At 36.0% G+C, this 25,565-nt stretch overlaps 1 protein-coding gene across 3 annotated transcripts in view; it reads right to left on the reverse strand.

Annotated features, from left to right (window-relative positions):
- Positions 1 to 25,565, reverse strand: part of VPS8 (VPS8 subunit of CORVET complex) — a gene marked incomplete at its 3' end in the record, with an annotated part of 188,721 nt that overhangs the window by 60,826 nt on the left and 102,330 nt on the right. For all 3 annotated transcript variants that reach the window (XM_084231488.1, XM_084231489.1, XM_084231487.1), the window contains 5 exons: positions 23,158 to 23,204; positions 11,142 to 11,289; positions 6,403 to 6,492; positions 4,103 to 4,145; positions 1,074 to 1,177 (listed from right to left, as the gene is read on the reverse strand). In XM_084231488.1, coding sequence (XP_084087614.1) covers positions 1,074 to 1,177; positions 4,103 to 4,145; positions 6,403 to 6,492; positions 11,142 to 11,289; positions 23,158 to 23,204 — 432 coding nt within the window. The remainder of the gene's footprint in view (positions 1 to 1,073; positions 1,178 to 4,102; positions 4,146 to 6,402; positions 6,493 to 11,141; positions 11,290 to 23,157; positions 23,205 to 25,565) is intronic.

Consider the following 25,565-nt stretch of genomic DNA (forward strand, 5'->3'; position numbering starts at 1 on the left):
ACATCATCTCATACACAAAAAAAGGCTTTAATGAAAAAAAATCACATCTGTTATATAAATGTGTTTGTTGTACATAATTTTTATTCTCAATTTTTTTTCAAATATATGACCTTAAAAAACTTTTTAACAAAAATGTAAAGAAGAAATTCACCCATCTCATAAAACAGAAAACATACCAAGTTTATTATTTTTTGTAACATATAGAGCTAAATATATATGAAAAATTTACCCTGCCTTCCCATTTCAGAAACCCAAGCAGTGGAAAGAGGCCACAGCTTGGAGGGGCAGCAATGATGAGTTACCCCATATCATGCTTCAATTTAATGTCTAAAAATGACTGCAGAATTTGGCTGTCAGTCACATCTCGCCCCCTTAGTTTCTGCTTCACTGCTGTAACTCCCACCTGCACCAGGTGCCCGACTATACCTCCTTCAGCTTTATGTTGGGTTTTTTTTTTTTGTTTTTTTTTTTTTGCAGTCTGGAATCTGTTACAGCAGCGGTCCCAACCTTGGCTGCAGAGTGTAAACATGTGGGAAGATCCCAAACATGCTGATGCATGAGTCCCAGCCTCAGAGACTTTAATTTATTTGATTTGGGGTACAGCCCAAGTACTGGGATATTTCAAAGCTCCCAGATGACTTTAATGTACAGCCATAGCTGAGACCTACTTATCACAGACCTTCTTGACCTTTTCTAGCTTTCTCTGTATCCCTTGAGGGTTTTTCTCTACATTTTATGCTCACTTTCATCCACAGGGAATAGAAGAGATGATAAATGATGACACATCCACAGGAGCAATACATAGAGTACAGAAAATCTCAGTCCAAAGAGAACAAGGACACCTAAGTTGTGCAGCACAGCCAAATCTAAGGCTATAAAGCCTTTTGTGAGAAACAAAGAGGACAGACACTCCTCATAATTATGCCAGGAATCTTATACTCCTGGGAACACTAAACAGTGATTAAAATGCAGTTGAATTAAACTCAGGTGGCTGAAAGAGCCATGGAAATAGAATTAATTTCTAGTTTCATACCAGAACAGATTTTTAAATGCATAAGTAGTCATTCTCCTACCTCACGTTGCTGCTGGTTCAGATTATGTGAATTTCTCTGGCAAAGGGCAATTGTTTCTACCATGGTGTCTTCAACATCCTTCAGTGAGGGACATTCTTTAGTATCTAAATTCAGAAAAATTGTTAATATCACTTAAGGGTATGTTACTGATAATGTCAGAGCTTCTGTAAATAAGTGAAGTATTTTTTTTCCTCTGGATAGACTTGGTTTTCTAAATACTAAATACTAAATTAACAGGCAGGCAATTCTGTGTGGTAGTTTTCCATATAAATGTCTGACATTCATAGGACATAAAAAGCACACCACACTTGGCATTTTAATATGCTTTCGCTATAGAAAATCCACAATCATCTGTTGTAGATTAGTTAGTAGAGCAATTCTCTTTCACCTTTCTTGTGTTACCATTTTTCTTTCCACCTATTTCTTAAAATGGAGGTATTCTTCTAAGATGCTATCATAAATGCTTTTCATTTCTTAATCATTTCAGTCACTCTGGTAGTTTCAACTCTCACGTCCTTGCTAATAACTTTCAAATAACACCTTAAATCCTTATTCCTTTCATGATCTGCAGGTTAAGTTTTCCACAGATTCTAGACCATCTATCTCCACCTAGATGTCCTGCAAACACCTGGAACTTTGTTCAAAATCTAACTCATTTTTCTCACTTCAAAATCGACTCCTCCCCCACCCCCACATTTCCAAACTAAGTTAACAGAAACTGGATAAGTCACCAGTTTAAAGATCTCATCTTACCTCTCCTTCACCCACATATTCGAATCATCACTTTTTTGACTCTACTTCCACACTCTTATCTGCCTCGACTTTTACCCTGTGGAGCTCTTCATCACCTTGGCACAACTGCAACAGCTTCTTAATTAAGCTTTCAACTTTCAAATCTTTCCTCCTTCATTCCCTTTTATACTGTCATTTGATTAAGAAAGCACAAGTCCAAACATAACAGTCATCTCCACAGAAACCATCAGATTTCTAATTTTTAGAAAGAGAACGTAAGTAAATCTGAACAGACAATCTGGGTCAGCCTCTCACCCTCTGTCTTCTTATCTCACCAGATACTTCTTATTCTCTGAGGTTACTATTCAGGCACTTTCATATACATATTCTCCTCATATTCTTCCTTGCTCTTACCTATGAAATTCCTATTCATCACTCCAGCTTTATTTCAAAGGTTGTGTCTCGTGCAAAAGTATTTCTAATTCAAGTTACAAATAGTCCCTAAGTTTTTCACAACCCTTTGCCACACTCACTACATAATATTTGATCTATTATAACATTTGATCCTACCTATTTAGGTTTTTATTTCTTTATCTGTCTCCTCCATGAGACTGTAGTTCTTTGGTGAGAACTGCTTTAGCCACCTGTATATAACCCATAGCACAGTGCCTTGCCACTAGCAAATTCTCCAAAATTCTTAAACATACTGAAAGAATTAAATATTAAAGTAAATGGCAGACATGAGACTATTACTAAGAAATCTATCTTCACTGGAATTCAAAAACTGAAATTACTTGCTTCTCCAGACAGAGCTCCTATAAACCACGGTAGTGATTTTGGGTAAACATGCTTCTTACTTTCCCTTCCATTTTCATGTAATGTTTGCAAAAATACTCTCATAGCAATGAATTGAAAAAGAAAAATTTTGTAAGTGCAGTAAATCTAACAGACTGAATGAACACACACTGACAGTGTAAAAACGACTAGTTGGATAAAATATGGAAAAGTTAACCAAATGTTTACTGAGGTTCCAAAAAGATTCAGTATAGTGACAAATGATCAAGATACAATACAGACCCTATCACATGGACCTAACCACCATCAAATACAGATTAATAAATAATCTACAGATAATTAGGATACAGATGTTTAAGGACATTTATGAGCCAAAGTGTCCAAGAAATGTGTTGATATGTTAAAGAGGCAGAGCAATCAAAAATCACCAAAAAGTGATGCTCTGAACTCTGGAAGAGCTATTTGAAGAATACTGAGGAATACGGAAACAAGTAATCCAATTCAAAAGCAGGCAAAGGACTGGAACAGATATTTCTCCAAAGACAAAATAAAAATGACCAATGAGAAACACTCAACATCATAATCATTAGGGAAATCAAAACCACAGTAAGATACCACTTCACACCCCTCAGGATGACCACTACCAAGAAAGCAGAAAACATTAACTATTGATGAGGAAGTGGAGAAATTAGAACCCTTGTGCACTGCTGATGGAAGTTTAAAATGAAATAGCTGCTAAGGAAAACAATATGATGGTTCCTCAAAAAATCAGAAACAAAAATTACCATTTGATCCAGAAATTTCGCCCATGAGTAGATACACAGAAGAAATGAAAGCATGCTCGCAAAAAAGTATTTTTGTACCCATGTTTTTGGCAGTATTACAAGAGTCAAAAAGGTGGAAGTAACTAATACATTCATCAACAAATGACAGGATATAAAATGTGCTTATATATACATAAAACATGAAATTCTAGCACATGCTACAACATGGGTAAACCTTGAAGAGATTATGCCAAGTACAATCAACTGATACAAAAGGACAAACACTATATGATTATAGTAGTCAAATTCAGAAAGTGAGAAAGTAAAACAGTGATTACCAAAGACTGAGGAGGAAGAGAGAATGTGGAAGAACTAAGAGGTACAGAGTTACAGGCTGGGATGTTGACAATGGGAAGATAACAAAGTTCTGGAGAGGATGATGGTTGTACAACAATGTGAATGTATTAATGCCACTGAACTATATACAATATAATACAACAACATGAAATTTACCATTTTAACCAATTTTCTGTACATTGAACTCTATTGACAATTACTATCACATATGATTTTCTAGTTTGACTCTTGGAAAATGAACTAAAAGCAAGATCAACATTAAAGTAAATAGTTACTATTATGCAGATCAATGTAATTACTACTAATAAATGTAGTTTATTAGATAAAAGTTTTAAAGTATGGGGTCCATGGGAAAAAAATAAATCACATTCAAAAACTTACTTTCATCTTGATTTGTAATCTCTTGAAGTTTGCTTTGTAGTCTCTAGGAGGTAAAGAGAATGAAGGAAGTAAAAGGAACACTTTATATTTCTACATTTGAATTAACATAATTTAAAGGAAAAACCACAAGAATCAAGATGATTAAGAATAGTCTTTTACTGTCACTCAGAAGAGAATTCTTAGGTACATAGAAAGCACAGTTAGGAATATTAGAAGGGAACCCAAATATCAACTATCACTTACTCCGGCCTACTTCTGTATATGTTGTCCACTACACAGTAACTATAGGATTGAATATCAGAATTTATGCATCTTTGATAATGGAATAAAATTCATACTGGGTTGTGAGAAAAAGGAGTGGGTGGCCTTGAAGTCACATTATCTACCAAATATGCAGTTGCAGTGTCTATAGCTTCCTGAATTCTACATCTTTATATACCCTTAACTGATACTTCAATAGCTTCTTAACATACATTAAAGTTGTCCTTAGTTTATCCCTTCGTGAGGTCCCTTTTCTTTTCCTGAGGTTCCTTATAGAAAAGTGTTATGGAAAAAATCATAGCATCATCATGCACCTTATTCACCCCATAACACATTTAAAGTACCAGTAGGATTAATAATTCTCAAGTCCACATGTTCTTCTCACTCCACCACCACAGTCACACCCAGTCCAGGCCCTCATGGATTTACATTTATATTATTGCAAAGGTCTCAGAAGTGCTCTCTGTTCCACTTTTAACTCCCCATCCTCTACCACCACCACCACCCCCCCCCCCGCCCACCCTCCTACAGTAATCACACAAGTTGTTATGAAACAAACAAGGTAAGATCAGTTCCTTGCTTAAAAAATATTTAGCTAATCCTGTCTGACCACAGAATCAGAGCTAGCTTTTAGCATGTTTACAAAATCTTTCCAAATCTGGAGCGACTCTTTGTTTCTAGGCTGACCTGCCCATATATGACAGTTGAGCCCTAGTAATGCTGCTGGCCACTCTTGCAGCAGCTCATTGCTACTTCTTTGTATTCCCAAGCCTTTGCAAATGAGGGTGCTATTTCCTACAAGGATCTCATGATTCTCCTTCTCCCATTCATTTCAGGAATTCTTTTTACTTATTTCAAATTATGTCCATGGTGTCGTCAACAAATAAATTTCAAGGAGAAAAAAAGAGATGTAGGAGTAGCTTATAGATTAAAAGAGGTAAAGAACCCACACAAAGCCTCTGTGGAGTAATTTTCTGGCCTGTTTTTTAATTATATGACTAGGAAAAAACTAGAAGCCAACATGAAACATTGTTTGATATAAATGTTACGTTCTCAATCTATTCTTAATTAGATGGACAATATGTCAAAAACTGATATAACACTTCCTACTCATTAGGGGGGCTACTATCAAGAAAATAGAATAGTGTTGGAGGATATGCAGAAGTTGGAATCCTTGTGCTGTGCTGGTAGAAATGTATGATGCCACAGCTGTTATGGAGAACAGTATGGTAGGGCCTCAAAAATTAGAAATAGAATACCATTTAATTTAGCCATCTGTATTATATGCCTTCTCTGTATATACTCAGAAGAAATTAAAACAGGGACTTGAAAAGATACACATTGATACACCCATGGCAGCATTATTCATAACAGGTAAAAGCAATTGTAAATTTTAAGTTTGCATATTTTACAGCAATTAAAGAAATTCAAAAACATAAGAAATAATAATAAATTGATAGAATATCAACTATTAATGAGAATGTGGAGTTTCTCAAATCTCATACATTATTGTTGGGACTGTAAAATGGTACAACCACTTGAAAAAGAGGTATTATAATTTCTTATAAAACTGAACCTATACTTATCCTGTGACCTACCTATTCCACTCCTTGGTATTGACTCCAGAGAAATGAAAGAGTTTGTGTACAACAGTGATCATAATAGGTTACTTCATCATAGCCCCAAACTAGAAATAGCTCGGGTATCAATCAACAGGACAATGGATAAACTGTGTCATATTCATACAATTAAGTACTCTCAGGAATAAAAGGAACAAACTACTGCTATAAGCAATAACAGAGATAAATCTCAAAAACCTGCTGAATGAAAGAAGAATCATAGACGAGGACCTACTGGATGATTCCATTAATATAAATGAATATAGGCAAAACCAATTCATGTGGAAAAAAATCAGAAGGGATCATTTTGGGGGTGATGGAAATTGAGATAGACTGATGAAAACTTATATAATATTATATCTCTTATACCTCAAGTTAAAAAATGATGGAGGCACAGACAAGACAATAATAACACATTACCTTTAGCATTATTAAGAAGGCACCATGAATATCTCCTTTCTTTTCTAATAGATAGGCAGTGACTTCATGAAGTTGATACTTCTGGGTAATCTATGAAAGAAGAAAAGATGAAGACTTTCATTCACAAATCTCATCTGTGGAGTGTGCGGACCCTAACATTAAGGATGAGAAAAAACAACAACACAGCAACTAATGAATGCATGCTATTTTTTAGTATAACATGCCAATATTTTACTTTCTAGTGCTATCATGGCCATTTGACAGTTCTAACTAAACACTTTTTTCTTTTTTATTTAAAAAATGTCACATACCTAAATGAGATGTATTCATTGGAGAAAAGTTAATACACACACACACTTAGTAATAATATAAGCCAGGGACCAAATTATGCAATTATACACAAAATATTTAGAATAAAATGACAATGAAAACATCATCTCAACTGTGGGTCCTTAATAAAAATTAATAAACTAAGAGTTTATAATAAGTAAAGAAATCCCAATTAAGCAAAGAAAATGAAAGAAATACAGGAAACAATGCCACAGCAAAGAAACGAAAGAAAATAATAGATGTCTGACAAATCCCAAAGACTAGTTGTCTTTGAAAAGGCTTATAATGTAGAATAAAACTTTCTTGGGAGTAAGAAAAAAGAGAAGCACAAATCATACATTATTAATTTAACAGACCAAAGAAGAAAAATGTGGCCATCTCAGTAAATGTAAAAAATATAGTGAAATGTAGCACCAATTCTTGACAAAACAAAAACAAAACACTCCTACTCAAACTGGGGATGGAACTTTCTTAATAAAAATTATCTGTTGAGCTGGGACTATATCAAATTAAAGAGCTTTTGCACAGCAAAAGAGACAATAACAAAAACAAAGAGAAACCCCACCAACTGGGAGAACATTTTTGCACCCAACACTAATGATAAAGGACTGATCACAAAAATCTGCAAAGAGCTGATGAGACTCAACAACAACAAAGAAAATAATCCAGTCAAAAAATGGGCAGAAGAGCTTAAAAGAAACTTCTCTGAAGAGGAAATGCAAATGGCCAACAGGCATATGAAAAAATGTTCAACATCACTTGTCATCAGGGAAATGCAAATCAAAACTACCATGAGATACCATCTTACACCAGTGAGAATGGCACATATTAAAAAAACTAGCAACAACAAATGTTGGCGAGGGTGTGGAGAAAAAGGAACTCTTCTGCACTGTTGGTGGGAGTGCAAACTGGTCCAACCACTGTGGAAAGCTGTGTGGAGATTTCTGGACCTACTAAACATAGAGCTTCCATATGACCCAGCAATTCCACTCCTAGGTATTTACCCAAAGGACACAGAAACATCAATTCCAAAGAACACCTGCACCCCTATGTTTATAGCAGCACTGTTTACAATAGCTAAGCTTTGGAAACAACCCAAATGCCCAAAAATAGATGACTGGATCAAGAAGATGTGGTACATATATACCATGGAATATTACTCAGCATTCAAAAAAGATAAACACATGCAATTTGCTGCAACATGGATGGCACTGGAAGGGATCATGCTCAGCGAAATAAGCCAAAAAGAAAAAGAAAAATACCGGATGGTCTCACTCATAGCAGGAATCTAGAAAACTTAAATAAGGGACCAGGAAAATGAATAACTATAAGAAAGTGAAAATCAAAATCAACAAAAAACTATGAACCAGAGACACTTTTAGGGGGGCGGGGGCGGGAGGGGAGGGATTGGGGTCAGAATTGGGGGCTGCAATTGTATGGGGAATATAACAATAAAATTTATAAAAAAAAATTATCTGTTGAAATTCTATAATAAACACTGTATTGGATGTAAAATGTTATGCACATTCCTGTTCAAATCATAAAACAAGGCAAAAATGGATACTGCTTCTATTTAATAATATCCTAGAGCTCCTAGACATCTGGTTATTGAAAGAAAAAAACATGACTAGAAAGAAAAAAAATTACCATTACTTTCAGAAAATACTATTATCATTTATAAAAATCCAAAAACTATCTGAATAAAAAAGAATTCCATCTGACTAGTGGATATAAAACAGTATACAAAGATGAATAATATATACAGTAGTTGCAATTAAAAGAAGTCATTTCAAAAAATTTCCTTTTACACTGGTAATAAGAAGTGTAAGTATCTAGGTACAAATTTATAAAAATACATGTAAGAACCTTATATTAAATATATATATAAATTATAAATTTTCACCAAAGAGTATAAAAGGCATTTTATTTATTTTTTAAATATTTTATTTTATATAATTCTTACATCATTTTTCATTTTTGCACAATGTATGCATTTTCATTTTCGTTATATTCCCCATACAATTGCACCCCTCCCTTATTTTGACCCTAGTCCTTCCTCTCCCCTTCCCTCCCCTCCGTCCCCCAGCCGAGTGTGTCTCTGGTTTATAGTTGCTTGTTGATTTTGATTTTTACTTTGTATTAATTAGTCTACAAAAGGCATTTTAAAAAGACAATCATGTTCTTGAATGTGATGTCAACTTCCTAAGGTGTTAATCTTCCTTGAATTAATCTATAAATTCAATGCATCATTTTCATCAAAATCCCAGAATAATTTTTTAAAGGAACCTGACAACATGATTCCTAAATTGATGTGGAGTAGTAATAGGCCAAAGCAGCCAAAGAATTTTAAAGAAACAGGATAGAAGCCCTTCTTTCAAATAATAACCCTGACTGTAAACTGTATTGGCTGAAATATATGGTATGGAATAGGAAAATACAAATAACCATAGAAACTGAATTCACACACAGATTTACGTATATTCAAGAGTTTAGTATATTGCATTTTGGCATTTTAAATTAGTGAGAAAGTATAATAAAATAACCTCATGGAATATTAGTCATCAACATGGAAAAAATATACAAACCCCTGTCTTGATCTGTTTATAAAAATAAATTCCAGATGGTTTAAAAGCCTAGTGTAAAAAGTTAGACTATAAAAGTCATATAAGAATTTATCCTTGATGTCATCAAAGTGGAAAAGAAAATAAGACTCATACACAAAAACTACAACTTTAAAGAAAAAGACTGATAAATTAAGATAGAACTTACTAAGAACCAAGTTAAAAGAAGTGCCATAGTAGACTGGAAGAAGGCATCTCTAGCCCATGAACTCTGTAAAGGATTAGAGATCCAGAAATTACAAGAATTTCTAGAAATCAGAAAGAGAAGGGCAAAACCCTAGACAAAAAATTGGGCAAATGATATTGCTAAAAAATTGAGAGAAAAGAAAATCCAAAGGGTCATTAAAACATACAGTAAGATGTTCTGTGTCATGAATAGCTACGATACCAGTACACTAGTAAAAATTAAGAAATCTAAATATTAGTAATCAGCAAGGATATAGAAAAACAGCAAATGTCAACCACTGAAAATGAGAATAAAAACAAACAGGAGATTAACTTGGCAATATTAGTAGAATGAACCTACTCTATTGTCTGAAGAATTCCACTTCGAGTTATAATACTTAGGGAAACCTAACATGAGCACAGAAGAAGACAGTATAGAATGTAGCACCATATATAATGGCAAAATTGGAAATAGTCTGAAAATCTATCAATAGGGAGGTAAACTGGGACACATTCTCTCAGCAGACTATTATATGACCACAAAAACAAATGAACTAGATCTGTATGCATAAAAGTTGATAAGTTTTAAAAAAAATAATGAAAAAAGCAATTTGCAAAGGGGTATGTACTATATGATACCATTAATACCAATTCTGAAAACATAAAATTGTATCCTATAATTTTAGGTAAATACATGTACCTATAAGGTATATACACCTACATGAATGGGAAGGATAAACTTCCCCAGGTGACCTCTGGGGAGAGAAGAGAACATGACAGATAAAGAGTCCTTTTAAAAAAATAAACAGAGAAACAGTCATCAAAATGGATTGGTGGGTAAATATTTATTTGATACTCTGCACATCTGTTTACATTAAAAATGTCCTGTAATTAAAAAGTGTTCAAGTGTGTGAGTAAGCAGTTCTGGAGGTAGATGCAGAAAGTACAGGTTACTGTTTCTTGAGGAACAGTGGAAGAAAGGAGATAAAAACAAATTTTAAACAGAGAACATAGTGGCCTGGTACTGTATATCAGAATATACGTGTAAAATATATATGTATGTGTATGAATTTTCATTTGGAAATAAGGGAAAACAAGGAAAGAGAGTCAAGGCGATGACCATGGGAAGGCTATTCAACCGCTATTCAGCCATCTTTCCACACGACAGGACTACCTAAGCGTCAGCCCTGCAAACAAGAGCTTGGTTTTTTCCTTTTAATATTTCTACTATATTCCTTTCTCTCCACTTACTGTGTGAGACAGAATGTCTGTAAAGCTTGATTAAAAACAGTGATGGGGGGGCTGCAATTGTATGGGGAATATAACAATAAAATTTATTTAAAAAAAAATAAAAAAAAAAATAAATTATATTAAGGAAAAAAAAACAAAAAAAAAAATAAAAAATAAAAACAGTGATGGATATATGCCATTTCTAACAGTTTATCAAGTAATGAAGAGCACATAGTATAAATTCAGATTATCTGGGTTTAATATCAGGTGCTATCACTTAAAAGCTGTTAACTTAGGTAAGAAATCCAATATGTATGTGAGTGTCCCTTTACTCATTAATAAAATGATGAAAGATTAGGAAAAGTTTGCTCTTCTCTACATTACTGGTCTTACCTGAATAGTTTCTTCTAGACGGTAGCACTCAAGTACTTGCAGAGTCTCTATAACTTGGTTTGGGTTGAACTGACACAACAGCTCAATGAACTGCTCTGTGATACAGGGAGATATTTGCAACAATTCTTGATTTATATGAATTCCTTCCCTGAAACCATAAAAGGCAAGAAAGCATTTAATTAATCACCTGTATAATTAAGGTAAAAATGTATGTTGATATTAAAATGGAGAATATCTTCTGGTCGGGTAAAATTGTGAATTAAATTTCCATGTTACTTAGGTTATTAGGGTGAACTGTATATTACATCAGAGGCATTCGAAGATTACTTCTCATTTACAGTAACTTATTAAGGAAAAGGTATTGAATGGAGGTCCCAGTACACCATACCAAAAGTTCTACTATTGCTCTGAAAGCAAAGATGACCCAATTCAGTCTAACAATTGATCTGTAATATCATAGAATAAAGTATCTTCTAGACTCAACAGCTGTACCTTTATACTTCCCTCAAAGCACCAATCACATCACGTTGTGATCACTTCTTTAATTTTCTATCTTCTCTAAAACACTATGAACTCTACGAGGGTAGAGAACAGGTATCTCTTCACTAATGAATTCTCAAAAAGCCTACCACAGTGCCTTGCATGTAATAAAGGCTGATATTTTGGTTGTCATTATAATAAAAAAGTAGATTAACAGTAGGATACTAATACCTGTGGGTTCACTTGCTTTGTATGCCAACTACTCATAAAACCCACTATTCACCATGCCTATACAAATTTTGAAAGTGGCAAAAGAATCTTAGAAAATCAACTGTTGTTCTTTGGGAGACCTAAGATTCAATCATCTCTCCAGCTTTAAAAGAAGTCACTTCCATTTGAGAGCCCTATATTCAGAACTCCTCAACTGAAGTTCCTTATATGAAGGACTGGGTTAATAAAGTACAAAATGATTGCTTGGAAAGTAAGTTTCTGAAGAAAGTTTAAGGCAGATAATCTAAAGCAACACTTGCCAGTTTTTCTCATATCGTGGCACACGAAAATGGCAATACTTGTATGGCTCACTGGGAGTAAGAGTGAGCATAAGGAACTTGAGGTGCTACAAGGATCGAGAGGAATCACTCACAAAACACACCTAACCCATTTGCAGTGCACCAACTGTCACAGGTAGGAATCTCTGGATGCCAGGGAGAATAATCTGGGTATTAAAAATATCCTATAAATGATGGTAAATAGCGCTGCTACTTTTACCAATAAGGGTCTTCGGTTATAGAAAGAGGAATTATATTTATTTCTATTTATTTAGTTTTTATTATTTATTTTTTACATCATTGTTCATTTTTAAACAATATTTGCTTCCCGCCACCCCCCACCGGCACCCACAGAATTATATTTAGACTCAGGTAACCTTTCCTAACTTAACAGCTTTGTGACACTCAATCCTGACCAGAGGTTGGGAGATGAACTCAACAAGTTCTGTTGTTTGGGGCTTTTGATACTTATTGATGGGCCAATTCAGTATCACCTTAAATTGCCTATAAATCCCATAGATCATGGTTAAAAAATGTTTTTGTATTTTGCAACTGCCTTTAATGCAGAATTTTGGAAGTGCCTGGCTATTCCCTATGTAGACTACCACCTTAGATCTTACTAAACTTGAAAATTAATCTGTGTCTGAGCCCGTCCTCAATATACTATAAAATCTGAGAGCAAAGATTATGCTGTATCCATCTTTTTTTATCATCTTTAGCATAGACTTGGCACATATTAAATAGGTGTTCAGTAAATGCACACTGAATTGAACTGAATTGACTAGAAAAAGTGCATCAGACCTCCTTCACAGGAACCAAATACAGAGGGGTGAAAAGTACAAGGACAAGTACTATAAAGTCAGACTTAGCTAGGAATAAATCCTGTCAGAAGGCTCTACGTGGAAAAAATAGAAGATGCACATGATAAACCCAGGGAAACGGTAGTTCTCTATGTAGGATCAAGGTTGTTCTCAATAGAACACATTAGGTAAAGGAGAAAGGAAATGGTAACCATTGTTTCTCAACATCAAGGAGAGTCAGTCATTTTCTAGATGTTTATGCCATATTATAGGTTTTGTTAGTATTTTATCTATGTCAGATTTCTGTTAATGTGACTTACAAATGCAAGACTATGGAGCAAATTAAGATTAGATATAAGTATCTGCAGATGAATCACACTATTTAATTCTTTCTAGAACATTTTATTGACAAAAGCCTTTATTAGTACTGAAGATGTGAATATGCATCAACCAAAGCAAATTAACCAAATGAATAGAATTTGATGTGTTCATTTGTGAAGGAAATAATGTGTCTGCTGGGAAATGATCAGGCAACATCAACATAATCAAAACTTTAATAAATAAACTGTAGCATTAATGAATTTACATCCATTTCTGTTACTCAGTTTTGCACATAAATATAATTTGCTATATCCATTTTCCAGTGCTATTTTTGTTAGTCTTCTAGTAGCTACCTACTTTGCCGTATACCCACTGGTAACTTTAATGGCTGTCAAAATGATGTATTTTAGACCTAAACCCTATCTGCTCTTTGGGGATTCTCTATTTTAATAACAGCATTGACTTAAAGATACTACCTAAACATATACCAAGGAAAATTTCACAAGGTACACACAAGACTTTCTTTTGTTAGTTTTTAAAGAAGGCATGTGTATGCCTTATGCTTTGGTCCTGATGGTATGCAGAATGACCCTTTATTTTGTGCAGAGTTGCCAGTCCCTCATATCAGGATAGCCATAATCCCTTATAAATTTTTAAGTGGCACAGGGAAAAGCAGACAAGTGTACTATTGTATCTAACACATACACACATGCATGTACACTAGCAAATCATACTCCAAAATTCAGGCTGGAAAAAGAATGCACCCTTACTTAGGTTGTGAAAATCATTTAAAATGATAATCTTATATTTTAGGCCATTTCTGGAGAAAGATAAAACTGTATATCAGTTTTGAAGAACTTACATTAAAATGATCCAAAATTCAAGTTGTGATTTCTAAATATTTGATAAAGAAAATAAATATGTGGGAATGAATAAAAAGTCTGGCCTTCCCTCCTCACACTAACCACTCTAAACACAAAAATAGGCTAGTCTAGACTACTCTTCCAGATCTCTGAGAAAGAGGATTTCAAAATCTCCCACAGTAACATGTTTTGACAATTTAGGGCAACCTCAGCTTAGTCTAAATCCTGATTACTTAAATTCTCTGCTTATTCCCATATACCCAGTCCTTGGAGATGAGGCATACTAATGACTGCTTGGTACTTTTTAGGCTAAGAAGTCAAAAATATTCCCCACAAGAAACAAGAATAAAGAAAATTACTCTTCTTCACAGTTTTTATTCAAAGCAAGTTGCTTCACAAGACTGTTAAGCTGAACTTAGAGCTTTCCCTATACATTCCACACTAAAAATAGCAAGTATGATTTTGTGTCAATTGAACAAAACATAAGTGTGTAACCTGCTTGAAAAAAATACTTAAATGTGGTTATTATGAGTAGCAAAGACAGAAGTACAGAATTTGAATGACACTGTAACCTAATAAAAGAACAGCAATGTTCCACAAACTGGATAGGCCAAGATAGACAGAAACCTGTCCAATCTTGGCAAGAAGGACTCTAATAACATGCTGTGGTCCCAGTGATATACAGAATGACCCTTCATTTTGTGCAAAGTTGCCAGTCTCTCATATAGGGATAGCTATAATCCCTTATAAATTTTTAAGAGGCAAAGGGAAAAGCAGACAAGAGTACTATTCTATTTAACAGCAAAGACACTGCCATATCAAATCAATGTAATAAACCTAAGATAGATCTTTAGGGAATTTGTTCACTTCCAATTTCCCTAGTCTGACTATAAAAGTGTCAAAATGTCCTCCTTCAAATATGAATAGAATTTTTCTTACTCTGATACTCTGATGACTGAATAATGCTGTGTGCTGTGGTTGAGAAGGTGGAGTGGAGTGGGCAAAGTGAAAAGCTCATGACCACTCTGGGTTTTATTTAAGATCTTTATTCTACAGCTGCCTACTGATTTGTCTATCTTTTCCATTACAATGTAAATTCTCTTGAAAGCAGGCTCTCATCTTATGCCATTTTAGCTCCAATGTTTGTCACAGTGCTCAGCATGCTGTAGTTAGTAAATTGTTAAAACAAAATAAATGGATGGACAATATCCTTTACTAAAAGAGAAAAGAAAAGATTTGGATTGAAAAAAATTGAGTATAATTTTGAGCCATTTCAACCTCTAACACTGTACTTAGCAGATAACAACCTCATTATAAAGAATTATTGCATAAAGGAATATGGAAATAAGTACATGTAGATCTATTTTCTATCTGTCTATCTGCTGTCTATTTACCTTTCTATATATCATCCGAAAGGTCTCTGGAGGTTGGGAAATGATGATGTGTTGGGATTCAAAAGGTCAAACTGGAGCTTCTGGCAAAATATTAACTAAAGATACAATATCCGGTAGTGAGCCTGGCTGAGGTGATGGGCACTCACTGAAGTGGGAGTGATTTTTTTTTTTTAGGATTTATTTTTATTTATACAAGAACTGGGGTACAGGCCAGAGGTGCGGGAGGGTGAGAGGATTCACCAGAGACAGAGTGGGGAGCAGAAAAGGCAGATGGACCGAAGACACTGCTGAGGGTAGCAGCGGGTGAGGCAGGAGAGGTCTGCTGGGCCATGTGGGTATCTCCCTGGCCGGCTGGGAATTGAACCTGCACTGCAGAGGCTGCGGATAGCTTCATGGCACTGCGCTTAACCCTCTGCGCCACTGGGGAGGCCCAGGAATGATTTTTGTATGTCAAGAAATCACAAACATATATAATGTTCTAATTTTTAACTTTAATTTTAAAATACGCTATTTCAACACTGTGTCAATATCTTAAAATACTCCTTCAAAATTATCCACAGAAACACTGACAGATTCAATTTAAATCCAATGAATAACCATTTCCATAATCTTATGTTTAGTTTCTTGGCAAAGACACCTATTTTTAAAGTAATTTTAATTTTTCTTTATTCTGATTAAGGATTATGACTGTTTATGTGCTCTCTCTCTTTTTTTTTTTACTACAAGAAAGCATACCATGTATTTCAGAAACCTCCAGGACACTGTTAACAAAGCTAAATTGACATCACCAAGAAAACCATACTGAGGAAAATATTTTGTGAAAATAAATATGCTTGTACATTCTTTTTATTCCCTATATACTTCATAGTCACTCCCTGCCCGCCCCACCCCCGCCACCGCCACCAAAAAATCAGTGTTCTTTTGTGTTATTCTTCCAGCTGTACAAAGAACCTGTATCTGGATGTAAATATATCAGAATTCTTGTGAGAAGTCTGGGCCATCAGAAATGCACACCCAGAGTGGGGGTGGGGCAGGGCTCTATGCAGCAGCTGACCCAAAGAAGGGAATTGGAAGAGGATGCAAATCCTTTCTCTCCCAAGCTTTTGGCCTCAATTCAGGCAAGTAATTTGCTTCTGGAGGATTAATCCCCCTCCTCTCAAAACTAATCTTCCTACATACAGATACCACCAATATCTTCATAGGTCAATTAATTCTACTGAGGACATTATTTACATAGCAAAGATAACAATGAAATTGGATAAAAAAAAAAAAAAACCCAGAAACATACATAAGAATTCAAATAGATGATCTGTTCCTATAAAAATGCTATTGACAAAATTAACAGCGACCCCCTCAAAAACAATTCAATAAATATATGCAAATGCACAAACTATACATAGAGGAATGAGGATACTATGGACTCTGGTTTGGGGGGGCAAGAGGAGAAAAACAGTAATAGTCTGATATGTCACACATATACAGGCATTCCTCATTGCAAAAGAATTCTTTTCTTTCATTTTCTCTGCTCTCCAGAATGCTGCTACTGGAACTTCATAGGGATGGGTAGAAGGGCCTGGATATTAAAAAATAAAATTGTGTTGCTTAAGAAGAACAGAAAGGGAAAAAGAACAAAGGAAAAACTGATAGGCAGGGCCACTGGTGTCTACCTGTTCGTGATGTTATTTTGTCCTAAATACTTTTCCCTACTCTCTTAGTTTCCCACTTCATTTTCCCCAATGCTTGATAAGACTCTAATCTTTCATTTCGGGTTTGTCAACAGCATACTCATTTTAAAAAGGCTAAAATGTAACGGAAAATCAGTCATTCTGAGATAAATACAAACTAATCCACACAACCTGGTTTTCTATTACCCTTGAGGTCAACTGGTATCAGAAAGTTTTTTCTATTAGTGTGTATGCTTCGTTGTATTCACATGCTACTTGAATATTCTAACAGGAAAAGTGTCACCTAATACAGAAATTGACAATACAATCAGAAGATTTTGATTGGAACTTGGAAGGAGGTAATTTTGGATTTTAAAATCTACCCAGCAACAGTACTATAGATGTGAAGGTATTTATGCAGTGGAGAGCCTGAAGTTTGTGTATACTGTACCCTGGGAAAGAAGGGGACAGAATGGGAGGAGGCAGACTTCAAAGGACACCAAGGACAAACTTTCTATAATTCAAAACTTTGTCTAAGGCCAGCTCAGGAGGAAACTCCTCCCTTCTCAGCACACATCCTTCCTAACCTCATTGCTCTCACTCAATCCAGAATTCAATATAGTAGTGAAAGAATTCAGGACACATTACCCCAAAATATGGTCATAAATGACAGATTCTCTCCCTCTAACAAGGAGTACCCTTAATTCAAAGACAGACACAGATGAATCTAGAGGAACAAGCCTTGCCAAGTTCCCCCAATTTATTACTCTTAGCTCACATTCTCTGTTTTGATCACATTTTCCCATGATCTTCTCCTCATCAAATCTAGGGTCTCCATTTCCATATGAAGACTCCTGTGTCATGTAAAACTTATACTACATATTTCAGTTTACTTTTTCTCTTGTCAATTTATCTTTTCTTACAGCACCCCAACAGGGAATATAGAAGGGTAGAAGGAAGACAGCCTTTCTTCTTTCCCTCACTATCATTACATATTTACACTGTGAGTTAAACAGGCTTGTATGGATTACTCTGGGACACTTCCATTTAAAATATTCTTTATATAGAAAAGATTGTACTGAAATGCCAAATATCAAATTTAAAGATATGTATAGACCATAATCCCAGTTGATGCTTGTCTCCTGCAAATTTGAATTCAGGAATTGGGGCTTAAAAGCAGAACATGATGACTTTGACATCTTGGAGTTGGATTAATACGAAAGTGAGTTCTTTTTTAAAGGCAGAGCTGAAGTATCACTCTTGTTAATTCAAGGCTCTGTTTAAAGTTACCCATGATGCTTGTTAAAAAAAGAAAGACAGACTTTATTCGAGTAATCATGATAGGTAGAAGGACTATGCTATGGGGTTTTGCGGCAAGGGAGAGACAGTGTGTCCAACTCTCACTACAACAAGGAAAAGTGGGCATTTATAGACACAAGTGAGAGGGTAGAAGAGTGAGTGGACATTACTAAGAGGGTAAGGTAATTCTTTGCTAAACTGATCTAACAGGCTTCTTGCTGAAGGCAGGCCAGGGTGATCAGACATTACTTGGGGGTTGCGGGGGATGAGGTCAGATATTAGGGTGATCAGCTACTGAAGGTGGGGAAAGTCTGGTTAAACTGACTTCAAAAGGTTCTTGTAAAACTGGTCTCTAGGGGCCTCCCCGGTGGCGCAGCGGTTGAGCGCTGGGTTGCGAAGCTGCCCGCGGCCTCTGCGGTGCCGGTTCGATCCCCGGCTGCTCCCCGGCCACCGGAGGAGGGTCCCACATGGTGCGCAGACCTCTCCTGCCGCCCGCTGCTCCCCTCAGCAGTGTACTTCGGTCCTTCTGCCTGCTCTGCTCCCCGCTCTGGCTCTGGTGAATTCTCTCACCCTCCCGCGCTTCTGACTGTACCCAGTGCATGTATAAACAAAACAAACAAACAAACCAGCAAACAAATAAATAAAAGCATGCCTCTATTAAAAAAAAAAAAAAGTTTAAAACTGGTCTCTACATGGACAGAGATGAAGCCCAACATCAGGCCTAGTTGAGAAAAGGTTTCAAAGGACCTGAGTAGTTTGGTCAAGGAAAGAACCTGTTAATATCGGCTAGGCAAAGTAAAGCTGGAGATTTGCTATTGTCAAAAGTGAGGTCATGTTGCTTTTTGGGAAGAAGAAGAGCTATGGGTACACTGCTTCTCTCTGAAGTAGGTAAAGAGGACCTTCCAGGTAAATTACCAGGAAGAATATGCCAGAAAGGAATAAATGTGACAAATTAATTTAGCATGATTATCATCGGTTACAGTTAATTTAAGGAGATAAAATATACCCATTTTAAGTAAATGTAAAACTATTTGTGGTTTGCCAGTTAACAAAGCAACTTTTAACTACAATGAAATATCACTTCAAACCTGTTAAGAATGGCTATTATCAAAAGAGTAAAACCACACTTACATGGACAACTGATCTTTGACAAAGGAGCAGAGAAATAGAATTTTAATCCCCTCCCTGGGCCTCCCAGGTGGCGCAAGGGGTTAAACCCAGCACTATGAAGCTATATGCAGCCACTGCAGCATGAGTTCTATACCCTGCCGCTGGCCAGGGAGCTACCCACATGGTGCAGCAGACCTCTCCTATTTCGTCCACTGCTCCCCTCAGCAGTGTATTTCAGTCGGTCTGCCTGTTCTGTTCCCTGCTCTGTCTCTGGTGAATCCTCTCACCCCCCCCTTCCCGCCCCCATACTTCTAGACTGTTCCCCAGTTCCTGTATGCATAAATAAATCTTTTTGAAAAAAAAAAAAGAGTAAGAAACAAATGTTGATGAGGTTATAGGGAAAAGGGAACCTTTGTGCATTGTTAGTGGGAATGTAAATTGGTATAACACTATAAAAAATGGTATGGAGATTTCTCAAAAAGTTATAGACCCAGCTATTTAATTTCTGGGTATCTAAGCTAAGGACAGGCAACAATGATTGGGAGAGAGATATATATCCCCTATGTTCACTGCAGTATTATGCACAATTACAAAGACATGGAAACAACCAAAGTGCCCATCCATGAGAGAATGTATAAAAAAGATATAGTGCATACACACAATGGAATACTACAAAAGAAGAGACATCTTGCCATTTGCAACATGGTTGGCTCTTGAGGGAATTATGCTAAGTGATATAAGTCAGAAGAAAGACAAATACCCTATGATTTCACTCATTTACGTAAAATAAAAAGACAAAATACAACAAAAACAAACTCTTAGATTCTCACAACAGACTGATGGTTACCAGAGGGGAAAGGAGATGGGTAAATAGGTGAAGGAGATCTGCTGGACAGTGGGAGATGAAAACAAGCCGATCATAATGCCAATGTCAAAGTATAAAGCAGTACATCTGAAACTCACGCAACATTCTCAACCAAAGTTACCTCAACTTAAAAAAAAAAACAAACAAACAAACCACTTTCACAGTACTCTTAAAGGGTATAACTTAACTCACATATTTCAAATCTAGATATAGATAATGAAAGCAAGACGTTCCATCGAAACCTTTGACAATCTTGTGATTTGCCATTTTATTGAGGTAACACTGGTTTACAATACTGTATATGATTAAGAGGCACAGGATCAAACGGTGAACCCTTCAGCTGTATGTGAACAGGTCATGCCCACTAGCAAGACACCAAGTCCTCCACCATAGTCTATTTACAGTGAAGTTTACTGATTGCAATATCAGAACAAATGACTATATTGAGATTTATAATAGCTAATACTGGCTTTTTATTTTTAAAAAGTAAGGTTTGATTACTACTGTCTTCTGTACTTTGTTACATGTGAGAAAAGGTAAATGAAATTCAAAGCTGACCTTCCTCAAAGTTGCAAACTTCTCTCCAGGTAGGACAATTGGGGGAAAAAAACACCCCAAAACTTCGTTAAAATAAACTATCCTAGGGGAAAAGGAATCAGGTCCTAAGAGAACTGATCTAACAATGGAGGAGCAACAAAGAAGGAACGTTGGCATGGGAAAAGAGGGCTCAGGGTCCAGGGAGGGGCGATGACTTGGGGCTGGGAACCTCCTACTCTTAAGCCTAACTCAGTCCTCTCAATCTTTGGCCCCCTTCTCAGTCATCTCCTCCCCAATTCTCTCCATTCTTTCCCTGCTGTTCTTCTTTCCCTCCTACTCTCCAACTCCAATTCTAAGATACATCTCCATCATTTAATTCTAATGGACTAAGTCACCCAAAGTGCCTCTGAGAGAAATACAAATGACTAAACAAACAAACAAAAAGATGTCTAGTCTCAGTAATATTCTGAGAATAAGGAATCAAAGACATATTTTTAAATATATATAATTATAATTCATTTCTCATGTATATATTTTCTCATATATATTCATTTCTCAAATATATAATCATAATTCATTTCTCATTTATATTAGGTAACTTGTCATTATGTGCTCAAAGTTGAGTTGTAATTTTAAAAACAGATATTCTGAAAAGGTTTTGAACAGGATAATAAGACTGTTTTTTTTTTTTTTTTTTTTTGTGGGACCCTTGCCAGTGTCTGGGGAACGAACCGGCGCTGCAGAGGCTGCAGGCAGCCTCGCAGCCCAGCGCTCAACTGCTGTGCCACCAGGGGAGGCCCAGGATAATCAGACTGGTTTTCTAAACATCTACATATGTACATCAGTATTGGTCCAAATTTAAACATAGCATAGCCTGCAAAAGATTTAAACTACTGAAATTTCAAAAAATATATTATAATCAACAAAATTACTGATATTTTGGTAATTAAAATAGCATTGAATACTGAAATAACTCAAACTGATATATCAATAATTGCCAAACTAAATGACTGTTTTCAATGGTTAGTGTGCATTATAGTATAGCAACTGAAAAGTTTATGTGTCTGATGTGAAAGCTATGTCATCCTGGAACAGTATGAGCCAGTGATGCTTAACTCTGGGTACATATCACAAATATTCCTCAACTACCATGATTCTGAGGGGTGGGACATAGGCATCTGTATTTTTCAAAGTTTCTTAGGTAATTATGACACACAATTCTGCTTAAGTCATTGTCTTGGGGCCTCCCTGGTGGCCTAGGGGTTAAATCTCAGTGCTATCACCTGTAGGGCCTGAGTTCTACCCCCAACCAGGGAGCTAACCCACATACAGCACAACAGTCCTCTCCTGTCTTGCCTACTATGCCCCTTAGCAATGTATTTCAGTATATCCACCTATTCTGGTCCCTACTCTGTTTCTGCACCACCACCTCTCTGGCCTATATCCCAGTTTTACACACACACAATTTTAAAAAGTCACTGTCTTAGTGGATATTAAATATTAAACTCAACACTCAGTGTACTCCTCATAGTCACAGCAAAAGGCTAAGACTCTCATGTGCACAGCTGTTTTTCTTATAAATCCATTACTAATTTCATCATCTTCTTGGGTTAGTTTTTATTTGATGTATATATCACAATAGTACAGTTAAAAAAATTTAAACTTTCCTCCCCATACTGCTAGGAAAGCAATTAAAAAAAAATCAATTAAAGGAAAGTTTACTAGGTATACATTTAGAGGTGGGCTAGGAGCTAGTGTTTACTTTGAAATGCAAAGCTATCAATGTACAGCATGGGGTGAGGACTAGGAAGAAATGAAGATAAGATATAAAGAAGAAGCTGGATGGCCATCAAACTCTTCCTGAAACATGTCCTCATAGCATGGACTCAATTTTTTATTTACAATGCCAATAACTTACCATGTATGCTCATTTTCAAATGGAATTAAAAGTATACCCTCAAGATTTAATCTATTTTCAGCTCACATATTTTGGTATATCTATTTAACTGTTACACTAATATTAAAAATCTAGAAGTGTTGTACCATTGGATACCATGGGCCAGTTTCTTAGCCTCAAGCAATTTTCTTTGATTTCTCATGTATACATTATGAAAAACTAAAGTTTATTAACATACCTTGGGTCAAGAAGACTCCTCAAAAATTTGAAAAGCAAAATCTGGTTCTGAATAGGAAAACAATAAAAATACAATTAAATATTAAACAAATTCTCCAACTACTGCCATGGGAAAGAATGACTCTAAACCATCCCTTCAAACTGCGCACATGACTATTTTCATTACACGCTCTGTAAAGAGGTAAAATTCTAAAGAATCATTTGGAGACCATCTCTTCTAACTACCGTCATACATTCAATTTTGAATGCAGAAGGAACTAACACCAACACCTTGTTATTTCTCCAATCCTGCCCCCTACAAAGGAAAAAAAGCCCTCTGCCGAGACAAAACCCTGAGGGATTCCCTTCACACGGATCATCCCAGTGGCAGGTGCCTTAAGTTGCTCTGTTGGAGGTGAGTTCAGGCTGCACTGAGGGATTCACGCTGCCTCACCTGGTCCATGTGAAAAGGTCCATTATGAGACAGTCAATTCAAGTAGGGTGGGAGTAAAGGGCCCAAGTACCCAGCACCACCTAAGGAACTCATGATCTCCACAATATAATCAACTACAGAAAAGATGGCAAACTGCAACATGTTAGCAATCAATATGCCATAAAATCTGGGTTTTATTTCTTCTACTTATTAGACACCTATCTTTGCATAAGGCACTGTTCCTCTCAGTTTGGTTTCCTTCAGTGAAAAATAGAACAGCAGTATTTTCCTGCCTCTGTACAGTGTAGAGATGAGAATTAAGTGAGTTAAATCTTAGAATACCACATGAGTGTAATAGTGTTTCTAAGTTTTTAGGAAAGCTAAGCAAAAATTATTAGTTTAGTTTTTCTTTTTTTTTTATTATTTTTGAAACATTCAAACTTCATGTGGAAAACAGGGAATTCACACAACTGAAAAGGAATAAAGCCAATAGAACTATAAATATTTTAAAAATATTTATCAGACTTTGATTTTTCTCTTTTCCCCGGCCTACCATTTTGTTTTATTTTATACAGCTTTCCTTATACTTATAACAATAGTCTGGCTTACTTTTCATTTTAAGAATTCTGAAAACACTGATGGCAGGCATATCTGTTGCCATCAAAATTATAAAATCTATACAGGACTCTCACATAATCAAAGTTCTTCAGCAAAATTAATGTTTAATTTCTTTAAAAGAAATGTGTAAGACTCCACAAATGCCCCATAGTCAAAGAGCTGCCTTTAAAAATAAATCATGACACCTCAGCTTTTATATAGCTGGTAAATTTATATATCTGATGATGTTATATTCATTTACCTGGCCATTCTGCCTCTAAAGTCTTTAGAAACTACAGGAAGAATAAAATCCTGCAATTAAAAATCTTACATTTTAGGGCCTCCCCTGTGGCACAGCGGGTTGAGCACAGTGCTGTGCAGCTGTCCGCAGCTTCTGCAGTATGGGTTCGATCCCCGGCCAGGGAGATTCCCACATGGCGCGGCAGACCTCTCCTGTAGCGCCCGCTGCTCCCCTCAGCAGTGTATTTCGGTCCGTCTGCCTGTTCTGCTCTCCACTCTCTCTGGTGAATCCTCGCACCCTCCCGTGCCTCTGGCCTGTACCCCAGCTATTGTATAAATAAAAAATAAATAAATCTTTATAAAAAATATAATCTTACATTTTAGATGACAGTAACAAACTAGAAGTGAGAGGATTCATCAAAACTGCTGACATTTAAAGGGAAGAGAAGCCCTGCAGATTTAGAGCAGTTTTAGAAAAGCCATCCCAAGTGCCCCTCACGAGAATAGAGTGGACGGCCTCCATGTACTTGCTCAGCATTCTGCCTTTATCAGCATACAAGTCAAAGCACTCTACAATTGTTCTTTGGCTTATATGAGCACGGTGATACCTTATATATGCTGTATCATCAGCACTTAATATTTTTGGTGCACAGCAGGTACATAAATATTTATTCAGTTAAAGATGAGTCTTTATCCTGAGTTAATGAACCTCATCATACTGGACAACCAAGTCTTCTCTCTGGGAGTCATTTTTAACTCTTCCCATCAGATTCAACTCATTTCTAGGCCCTATACTCTTTATTTCAAAAACATATTCTGGCTTTGTTCTCTCCGCTGCCACTGACTTAGCCTTGGTCTTTTGCCTAGACCTTTTGCATTCTAACTGGCCCAGCTGGTCTCTCCTTCATTTGTTTTCTTTGCTAGTCCATTCTCTACAGTAGTTAATTTGCTATAAAATGATCTAATTATGTCATTCATTTGCTTAAAAAACTAGTAATTCTCCAGTACATAAAAGATACAATATACATTTCCTAGTATTAAACATAAGCTTGTTCAATATCAGGCCTCAAACTCTATTTTCCAGACTATACTTTTATTTTTCTTAAAAGATTTATTTATGCATACAAGAGCTGGGGTACAGGCCAGAGATGCGGGGGGTG

The sequence above is a fragment of the Talpa europaea genome, assembly GCF_964194135.1.
Source record: "Talpa europaea genome assembly, chromosome: 4".
Taxonomy (NCBI): domain Eukaryota; kingdom Metazoa; phylum Chordata; class Mammalia; order Eulipotyphla; family Talpidae; genus Talpa; species Talpa europaea.